Consider the following 11,136-nt stretch of genomic DNA (forward strand, 5'->3'; position numbering starts at 1 on the left):
GCCTGAAAGACTGTGCAACGACGAGATCGTCTAGATGCTGGGATGCTCCTCCTTCACTGGATGCCAACGTTCCCAGAAATTCGGGACACTGTACCTGCAGTAAAAAGCCTATTTTAAAAATAGTGCGCTCTAGAGGAATGTGTAATTGGAATACTAGAAACACACTCGGTAATTTATACACACGTACATTCTCCTCCTTCAAACTTTGCTCTTAATGACCTTTGTTACGCACTGGAGCTTCCCTGGGGCTTCCCAATCCCAGTCCCAGCTCGAGAACGGACATTCACCAGAGACTGTCCATACAAACGGGTTAGCTCTATTTTCCTACAGCTCCGCATTTTCTTTCTTTTTTTTTAAGATGCAAATTTTATTTCTATCATTATAGAAAAAAGAAAAGTGTGCCCGGGAGGGGGTGGGAGGGGGGGGGGGGGGGGGAGGGGAGAGTTGTGGAAGAATAGTAATGGCAGGGTCTCTAGCAAATTATTATTTTAAAATTTTCTGTCTTTTCCAGATTTTCCCAGGTGAAACTCCCAGACCACTGTAGAGGCGGTTAAATATAGAAAACCATTACTACCACACAAGGCATTGAGCATTGAGCACTGCGAGCATCATTTTGCAAGGGGCTTAATCCACCTTGCATATTACGAAATATTCGGCTTTGTCCAGTCCAAATTAAACGAGCACTTTCTTGCCGCCGACATCGTCAGTGAAGAGGCCACTTCCGGAAACATAATGAAACCACGACGCTCAACCATACACATCAATAACCGATTGGCAGCATGGCGCATTGCCGCCAAATGCACACTTTCGGATACTTTCGGCTTAATGCTTGGATTGGATTGGGGTCTGCGGCTTTCCCATTTGTAACTAAATCTAGTAGCTCTAACTGGATCAAGCCTAGTGTCGTGCCCTCAATCCAGTCCAATCCAATCCAATCCAAGGCTTGAACTGGATTTTTCGGCTGTCCCCTTTGCATTGGGTAGCACACTCTACATGAGGTGAGGAGGGCCCGCGCTCCTCTTTAAGCAGAATTTATTGCCTATATTTCTGCCCCCAAGTTCTTGAGTCGACTCACGGCACTTGATTGCGTTTCTGGTTCATTTTCCCTGACTGACCTCGCTTTTTGACAATATCCCTGACAATTCCCTGATTTTTCCTGATAATTAAAATTTCCCTGACAATTCCTGGTTTTTCCGGTTTTCCCGGTCGCTAGACATTCTGAACGGTTAGATGTAATCGGATTACTCTTGTGATTACAGCCTTACAAAAGTAATGAACTGATTACAAAATTACTTCAAAAAGTAATTGATTACAAGTAATTTGATTCATACATGGGTAAATTACTTCCTTCCAAAATGTAATTTAATTAGAATTACCATTACCTTGCCCCCAAACAGTTTAACTACAATTACTATTATTGTTACATAAAAAGTAATTAGTTACAATTACAAATTACTTTAAAAAAGCAATGCAATTATTTCAAAATTATTTCTGAGAGCGAGCTGACTTGTGTTGCTTAGAACACAACACATTTTTTCCACTTTTTGCCCCAATGTTTTAGGAGGCTTAAGCATTGCTGTATAAATGTCAAGTATTGAACTTTATTTTTGTGAATTTTGTTAAATTAACTATATAACTTGACAGTTTGGGGTAATGAAGACCTACGTTCCTATATTTTTTAATAATTAATAATAAAGTTGTTCGTATACTCAAAGACGCCAAATCACTGAAGTAAAATTACGCACTTTTGTTAGCCAGGCACATAACAATGCGACAATTAGTCATATCTAAATATTTTAATAGTGTAAATATAAAACTGCAATCCACATGCACTGATATCACCACATTCACATACAAACGTTTCATGTTATTGTAAATTACTTACATTGAGTTGAAATTATAATGGCTCAGAAATATGTAAGAACCGAATCGGGGCTCTTGAACCAATGGCGACACTATTCACATGTGCGAGGTCAGTCTCCAAAATGCTTATGCAAATAATATCCGAAGTAAAGCCAAGAGGAAATAAGTTTGAAAATAATACAGAGAAACAAATATGCGACAGTACTGGAAGAGGGACGTAAAATAGTGACAAAAACAGAAAAATAACTTCACAGACAATTAAAATCCCCAACCTCGGCTGAAAGCTGAAGCTCAATTCTGTTTCTTTCATTATTTTGCCATGTTTACGCTATTGTTTTCTGCTCGCACCGCAGACGGCGCGACACAGCACCATTGAGGTGGGCTCCAAAGAGGATTATTTCTCAGCCCGCAGTGTAAGCAACAAAATAACAAACAACGGCACGCTATTTTTGTTGTGCGTGTGTGTATGTGTCTATGTGTGCGAGTGTGTAACCGAGCGCTAGGCCACTTGCACGAGCACTGAGGCTTTCAGAGAGGTTCCGTAGGCACCACAAAGTCTTGCAAAAGTAATTCTAATTGTGACTAAAATTTTGCAATTAATGACACTAGAAAGTAATTAAATTACAATTACAATTCCTTTTAGCCGAAAGTGATTAATTACAAATACAAATTACAAATAAAGTAATTAAATACTGTAATTGAATTAATACTGAAGTATGATCCGATTACTTGTAATGCGTATGGTACAAGTCTAAAGAGGACCGAGGACCTCTCTGCACCAGTGCCGCACGGCCACGGGAGGGGTGGAATTGTCAAGAAGTTGTGTGCTTCAAAGTACTTGTAAGCTTTCAGTTCATCCCGTGTCGGGTAGCTTGCTGAGCGAACAAGGTACTTCTTAATGTCAGTAAATTTGTTCGGAAACCGCTTGCTGTGACAAACTAACAATGAGAAAATATTTACGAAGAGTCTAGCATTGCGTTCGACGTAACCCTTGCTCGTCGCTCGAGAACAATCCCCCACTTTTTACCAAGCACGTTGTGGATGTGCTGGGCTGTGCCACGGCACCGCTTTACCTAATAAAAATAGCGATCACTCTTGCGCCCAAAAAGCTGAGCCGCATATTTACTCCGCCACATGAACACTGTAGTCTCATTTTGAAGCAGGGAAAGCTGTGCGACACAGAGTGCACAGCTAGCCGAACAACAGTAACAAAATATGAGCAGTAACGACAAAACACATAACAGAAGATGACCTCGCTATGCCAAAATAGAAAAAGAGCACTGAATTCTGCTAAAGAAACCCGATAAATGAGAAAAACCTTAACAAACCAAGCTTAGAAATGCGGGCAGACAGCAGGCAACACGCTACACGTGGGTGGAAACGAGACCGCAAACATGGCGCCCGTGGCAGCCGATGCAAGCACTTCTTGCAATGTGACAGCATGTGAATAAGCACCTATAAAGTGGATTAGCCCTTAATAATGGCTACCGTTGAACCTGAAATTGCAACGTAGAACACAAAACCATTGATTTAAAAGTTCGTTTGCAGATTTTTGTTAGCATTTTATCATTTTGTGGCAGTTATTCACCTATCTAATAACTTTATAAGTGCAAGCCGATTGGGCTTGCATATATTAAGAAACATATAGTGAAGGTGGCATCTGCTTAACTGTCACTCCCCTTTTCTAATTAAGGTGAAATCCCCTGTGTGTTGCACCAGTGTCACCCAAGAAAACAAACCTTAATCACTGATAAATTACATAAAAAACTCACCTTAACAATGTCTTTTGTGGCATCTTCCGAAGTAGGTCGCTTGGAGTTTGGCAGAAAGAAGGAGCTCAGCAAACTTTGTCGTTTTTGCAGCATCTTCAGAGTCCAGTTGAAAGTCACAGGCACAATAAGCCAAAAAGGTTGCTCGGCTGGTATGCTATGCATTGTTGGCAGCACTTCCGTAGATGTATGCAGGTGCCAAACGATCGATGAGGGTGAACGAAATTGCTCAAGCAGGAGGATAAGCGTCTGTGTATGAACGTTCGTGCTCAGAAGTTCGTCACAAACGTGTAAGTAAACAAACTGTAGGGCCAACTTGTTTGATATGACCTCACTAAAACGGTACGGGAGACCGAAACTTGAAACAGCACGGATGAATTCAAAGGCAGGGAAAGACGATCATCCCGTGCGCCTTTCCTTGCAGCGGAAGCAGACGGAAGGGTGAACTACTGAGTACCATACCGCGGGTCGTCTGCACAACTAAAAAGGACGAAAAAAAAAAAAAAAAAGAAAACGTGGACGTCTATGAGCATTTAGAAGGAGTGAGGGAGGAGCAGCTGCACGACATTTGGAAAGCCTGTTTGTAGGCAAATACCCGCCACCATACAGACACCGGGGATATGTGAATCCTCTTTTAGCGGTTTAAGTCGAAGCCTGACAGACCCTGGGGCGCCTTCGTTTTTTGTCGTGACTGCCTATGACTCTGCCTCGTACCATGCTCGGTTCCATCGGTGTCCCCAGAGCCGGAAAGGATTGGCAAACGAGGAACGACATTTTTACTGCTTCACGTGGCCTTGTTCATTCATTCCATAATCCATTCCATACGCGCTGGGCTCAGTTCAAGTGCCGATTTTAAGAGGAGGGGGATTATCCCCTCCTCAGTTGTCGCCTGCCCAGATCTCACGGCGGAACCGTCACCGTGAAGGGGGCTTGCTACTCATCTTAGTCTCCATAGAAACGGCGGCTCTGAAAGAGTAAGCTAAGAAGATTCAGAAAAGGGAAGTGGGAGAGCGAGAAGGCAGGAACAAGAAAGGGGTACGGACGGGCGTATGAGAGAGTCAAAAGGCGACGAGGACAAAAAACTGGGGAGAAAAGCCGACAAAAAAGTGAGGCTGCCCGGTAAGAACTCAAGTGGCACTTAAAGCTCGTGGGGCTCTCACCAAGGCCACAAACTGGTCCCAGATACGTCGCCTCCCCTTTTGAAAGACACAGTGAAGGCGACGAGGCATTTTTGAGTCGCGTGCGTTATAGCTTATTCTTCATAACCTCGCAGTTGTAGTGATCCGTTCATACCGATCAAATGGATGCTATTTTTTTCGTTGTGTCTGCGAGGAGTTGGAACTTCAAGTTGATTTCAGAATGCCGCCTGTTGACATTCAATTTCAAGCACGTCAAAATAAAGGCTGTTCAAATGCAAAATCTCAGGGGGGGGGTGGGGGGAAACTTGCAAGGTGCGTTTCCCCCCGTCTAAACACAGGGGGGTGTCGGGACCCTTCCTGACCCCCCATGATTTACTCCACTGCATGCAACTTGTGAGAATATTGCATTCTATTATAAATTCCAGCAATGGTTCTATTTTAAAAATATTACTGCAAGATGTAGTAGTTCTCACATCAGCATCTACAAAGTTCCCTTTTCTTTTCAAATACCTGACACATGTTCCACATACAGCCCGCCACCCTTGAGGAGCACTTTTTTCCCAAACTTCTGGCTTTGCTGTGGTGAAGGGAGGTACGTAAGATTGCAACGTCTAATTTGCCGCTGTCATGCCCGTTGAAACAGACACAAACAATAAAAGATATTGTTAAATTTAGAGTACTCTCAGAGTTCATACAAAGATGAAATCTAACACAATGTTATCCAAAGTGATAATTCTCTATAAGTGTAAAAACCCTGGCAAAGACTGGTGCAATAGCGTAGCAACCCCATCACTGCGATTGGGAGCCTTCTGGGGGGGGGGTTAGGCAGGAGGAGGGAGGGTCATAGTTGACAAGTCTACAACATTAGCACTTTACCTAACTGATAACCTTTTATGTAGGCAGCATGGACAAAATAAAGGATTCAATCTTTCTTCTTTCAAAGTATAAATAATGAATTTATTCAAGTTCATGTTTCATTCAATTATAAGTCTCGCAGATTTTCTATGATTTCTTCCGATTACACCTTGCAACATTTTGCCATCTCTGTAATTATTGTAATCTTCTCTTTTCAAGCATGATTTTATAAGCAGTATGGAAGTGCGAAGCACGATAACTATGAAATCTGATGCCCACTATAAGTTGGTACTATAGGTGCAAGTGCTTTGTCCACAGCAATTACAGCGGTACTAACTAATGCCATTCCTTTAATGCAATTTGCATGGTGAACAAGAACAGAAACTTACCAAGGCGAATTCGGGCTGGAATTTGACTGAACGCAGCAGCTTGTAGATGCGGACCGGGGTTAGCTGGAGCTTCATGTCATCCAGAAGACGAAGGGAGTACTCCTTCGACTTTTGGTTGCCGAACCTGAAGAGGAAGTTGCAGCATGCCACTGCCCGGTCTGGCTGCATTGCCAGCTGTCCAAACTTGAGTTCTTGGACAAGTCTCTCCTGCAAGCATGTTGCAAAAAGGGGGTCAGAAGTTACTGAACACATTCAAAGGATGGAGTTCTTCTGCTGTACAAGAGAAGTCAGCCACTCTATCGAAAGAGATATGAAAATTTAGTAAGTCATTAAGTCTCAGGGTCTAGGTTATGAGTAGGGTGTATACTTTCCAGTGTCTATGACAAAAATCGGCAGATGTTTATCGGCAATTATTTATTTCTAGAATACCAGTGCGTTTTGATGAATTCCTTAATGCAGGTGCTCTAAATGGTGATTATCGAGGAAAACGAATTGTGTATATAAATAACCACTGAAGACGAAAAACAGTTCAAATTTTATTTATATCTTTTACACAATCTCTTTCACACTTGAATATTGTAGTATATGCACACATACATTCCTAGGCTCGTGCCTGTCACTCTTTCCTGTTGACGATGCGCAAATTCGAGAATGTCCGCTCAACATTTGGACACGGGAAGCCCCAAAACATCCAACGTGGCTTGGGACAGTACTAGCCAGCTGTGACTTTCCTCTCGGGCCACTAATAGTGATCTTTAAGGTCGGAAGCTTAGGAGGACCGCTCACCCTGGACAACAGTGGAACAAAGCTACTGTCCTCCGGGGCTCTAAACTCGTCAAGCACAAAGTTGGGGCCGAAGTTCACGAAGCGCACCGAATGGACTATCACGACGATGACTATGCGCTTTTGTCGCCAGCGTCCAATCGCCACGCTGTGCAAACTTTTGGCTCCAGCTTTGTGTCCGACGAGTTTTAGGCCCCAAGAATCTAAGACCACGTAGGTTGCAAAAGAAAGACAGGCAAAGTGCATGAATTTGGGTAAGATAATAAAGTTTGCATAAAACTTTTTCAGTGAAAAAAAAAACAACAAAAAAACATTGCTATAGTCCGTTACGAGTCAAGAAGGTAGGAGAAACTCCCCGCACAAGCGTGATGCGCCCGTTTCAAATCCCTTCGCAGTCGAAAGAAGGGTTCACTGAAGACGCTCCTTGTTCCACTACAGAGTGATGCCAACTTGTCTCCAATCCCACTTTTTAAGAAAGCAAACTTTGTATTCATTGGAGGGGGAAATGAGCCCCTGAAAGCAGCCTTTGTATCCATCGGAGGGGGAAAACTCTAATCTCCCTCTCGTGGCTTCCACAATGCTAAGTCAAAGTCGAAAGATAAAGCAAATATGTACAGGAAGGCAAGCCTCCTTGCGCATTGGCCGCGACGTCACGGAAACAATGGGACGCTATTAGATGCAAAGGTGGCGGAGGGATATACGATTGCCTTTGAGGGGCATTTGTCGCTACCTTTTTAAAATATTTAGAAACCAGTGTTCTTTTGCTTTGACCAATTTTTATTCCCGTCACTGGCAGATCATTATTGCTGTTTTTATACAGGACTTCTTCGTTGAAAAAAAGAAACCAGCGCTTGCTTGAAAATATGAAAAAAACTGTTTTTCGGTTTCAACCGATTTTGTATTTTCGACACAGGCGGATGTTTGTGTTTTTCGGTTAAAACCAAAAAGTATACAGCCTAGTTATGAGGTTTCCTAACCAGCTTGCCTGCATGCTTTTGCTTCTTGCAATTCTAAAACAAAACCAAACCCAAAATATAAGCAAGGATAAGAATCTGTTATGGTGGGACCCATTTCTTATTTTGTGGTTACAGCCACAGCTGCATACCAAACACACAATTTTCTGCATAATTCATCAATATCTTTTAAATGCCTTAAAAAGCGGAGCTTATCCGAATTCAATCCACCAGTTAACAATACTGTGAGCACGAGTTCGTAGCTCTGGTAGAGGACTCTGTCAAGCATATGCTCACATAGTGAGGAGGCTTTAGAATGGTAGGTGTTCACATTTATTGCACTTTTACAACTGTGAGCAAGGCGCATACTTGTGAATGACAGGCTCGTCTTCAACAGAGAAGTTCAGCTATTTTGTAAGGTGTGTTTGCCCTCCTTCCTACCTTTATAAGAATCTATACCACACCACGCAACCTATGAGAGAAACCAATGTACTTTGTTTTGTAAAAAGATTTTCTTACCTCATGTATCATATATTAGGGAAGAAAATGCACAGCTTGTTTCGTAGACTTTAATGCTACAAGCAACGTCAGAGGACACAGATCTATACTCATTTTCACCTAAAAAAAAAGGAAGTTTTGCACATTGTTTGTATGCCGCGCAAAGTACCGTAAAATACCGAGCAAGTGCCCACTCAAAATTTGAAGATAATCACGATAAAATAGGGGATGAGTGCATGTGAGGTCATCAATTTTACATATATTTGTACTGTGCATATTTTTTCAGCTGTTTCAAATTTTGGGGGTGGGCGCTTCATGCGGAATGGGCGGATGCACGGTATTCTACAGTAGTTCTTACAAAATTTGGTTGTCGGAGGAAGAAGCAATCCCTTTGGCGTTTGAAGCGTGTATGTGTTGACAAGATAACATCTGATCTAGAATGGACCTACATATATCTTAATTCTCTACATAGAAGAAAAAATTAGCAATGCTCAGCGAGGAGCCGAATTTTCACGGTTTTTGAGGTGAGAACAAGTAGAGATATGGATGCAAAGCCATGGAGCCTCTTCAATGTTTACTTGTAAACATTCGGGACAGCAACAAACTTCTGTCCAGAGCTCCAGTCTGCTGTGAGCAGAACAGAGATGTGCCGCTGCCAGCATTATCGGGTCAACTCCCCTTCCCCTTCTTCCTCTCCTACAGATCTTTACGGTGGGGGCGTTCAATCAACATCTCCTAGAAAACAAAGTTATTGTGCTGAATTTTCGGCGTCGCTGAAGGAGTTCAGCAACTTTGTAAGGTGTGTTTGCCCTCCTTCTTACCTTTATTAGAATCTATACCAAACTATGCAATCTACAAAGGAAACCTACCTGAATATGAGGCAGAGATTGGACACGACTGCTGCTTCAGCGTTCAGTTTGGACTCGTGTTCTCACCGAATTAACGCAAGTCTCAGCCGAGCGCTGACACAGCATTTGTGTCGAATCTGTGCTCGGTGTTAGCCATCTTTCGGGGACACCTAAAATTCGGCATTAGGGCTTTTATTCTCTACGTGTTGATTCAATAAACATTTGTTTCTATATATATAAAAAAAAAACAAGTAGCTGTGTTTTGCTTTTTTCCTTATTGTGTAATGTTTGTTTTCACCATGGTTGTCCTGCCTTTAACTTTTCCTTCCCCTTAATTCTCCAAGACCTGCTTCATAGATATTTTACCGCACAAATACTCCCGTTAGAAGCAAACCTACCTCAAGAGCAGTCTGAGCTTGCTTCGGTATGATAGAAGTACGACCATAGAGTTGCACCAGCACCATGAGGGCTGAAACGCTGCTGCACACGTCTGGCAACTTCTCGAACCAGCGATTTGCAAACAGATAAGTCAAGTTCTTTTCGGCGGGGTCGGTCAGGAAGCTGCTATTAGCCATATGCTTAATCAGAAGCGCGTCCAGGTCCGACATGTGAATCTTGAGAAGGTCCGAAAACTCCCTTCGGAGGCCGTCCGTCCAGCCGACAACGTCGAAGATGCTGACCAAGCTCACTACGTCCGACGTGCGCAGGAGGCCACGCTCGATCCTGGCTAGCGCTTGCTCTCGGACGGCCTCTTTCAGCCGCGAGTCTTCGAATTTTCCAAACCGTGCGATGCGCACGAGACTCGAGAGCTGGTGAACCGAGAGACTAGAGACGTTTCGCACGAGGTGCTCTAAAAACGGAGCCACGACTTGGGGATCTTTCGTAGAAAACCTGCCACCAGCTACGATGAATGAAACCGTGTCTGACGGCGAAACATCGGAACTCGACGAGCACAGGATCGTAGCCGCCTTCTCTAGGATGGTGTCGATGTACTCCGGCGACAAGAAGTACGCAACGTTGAACAATACTAAGGCAAGGTCTCGATAGCTGTCCGCGGAAAGCGGCACGGCCTCGAACGAGTCCTGTAGAAGGGAGCAGATGAGCGAGTTGACGATGAAGCCGCCACGTTTTAGGAAGTTTGACGCTTCGGAAAGCTTGCCCAGAGAAGCGAGGTTCAGCTCCCCGCAGGTCTGCAACGCTTTCTCTTGTAGCCTGACAAGGACATCGTGCTCCCTGTCCACAAACAACTTTAGTAACGCGTGCAACGCGTCGACAACTTCGCCAGGAGAAAAGTGCTTCGTGTTTGTATCGATCTCGCGCAAGAGGTCGAGGAAACTCGGATGACGATGAAGCGACCGAAAGGAGTCTTCGGTGTCGGAGTTGACGTCCGCCTGGATCCACAGAGTGAGCTCGCTGTCGTAATACGCCCACTGGAAGCTCGAGAGGATTCTGTACTGAACCTTGACCAAGGCGTCGAGACAAGCCACCAATTCTGAGGGTTTCATCTGCTTACCGGCGAACGCGAAGAGCAACACCTCGTCGATGGACTTACACGCTTGGAATCGCTTCACGAACTGCGATTGCTGCAGTCCCGACGACTCCAGTAGGTAGTCCTTGAACCCGAACATAGTTTGGGTAACTGCGGCCTCTTCGACGAGTTTCTTAATGCGCGAGAGTTGCCTCGAGTACGACGCCCTTGAGTGACTCGAGGGTAGCCGCCGAAGAAGGCGCGAGCAGCGCCCGAGGTTCGCCAGAAAGTTTATTCTTGAATTCATGATTGCGTACGAATATCTTATTGAATTCAAGTTGAAATTGCAACAAGCACTTTGAGCTTCCACATCTTCAAGCTGAAATCACCTGTCACATGCATACGTGTCCGGAAAACAACGAAAATTAGAAGCAAACACCGAAATACTCAGCCGGCACAGGAGCCATGTTGACTGGGGTCGCTACCTTGCTACATCTTGCGATTTGTAACGTGCTTTTCGTCCGGAATGTTCCACATAGAAAACTTGTAATCTATTTAAAGTACCCATATG

At 43.9% G+C, this 11,136-nt stretch overlaps 1 protein-coding gene across 1 annotated transcript in view; it reads right to left on the reverse strand.

Annotated features, from left to right (window-relative positions):
- Positions 1-11,053, reverse strand: part of LOC120846115 — a 30,124-nt gene extending 19,071 nt beyond the window's left edge. Inside the window, exons 1-2 of the mRNA XM_040217789.3 lie at positions 9,496-11,053; positions 6,016-6,222 (exon numbers count right to left, since the gene is read on the reverse strand). Coding sequence (XP_040073723.2) covers positions 6,016-6,222; positions 9,496-10,872 — 1,584 coding nt within the window. The 5' untranslated portion in view covers positions 10,873-11,053. The remainder of the gene's footprint in view (positions 1-6,015; positions 6,223-9,495) is intronic.
- Positions 11,054-11,136: the final 83 nt, after the last annotated feature.

This window comes from Ixodes scapularis, unplaced genomic scaffold (assembly GCF_016920785.2).
Source record: "Ixodes scapularis isolate PalLabHiFi unplaced genomic scaffold, ASM1692078v2 PGA_scaffold2__306_contigs__length_199485367, whole genome shotgun sequence".
NCBI classification, from domain to species: Eukaryota; Metazoa; Arthropoda; class Arachnida; order Ixodida; family Ixodidae; genus Ixodes; species Ixodes scapularis.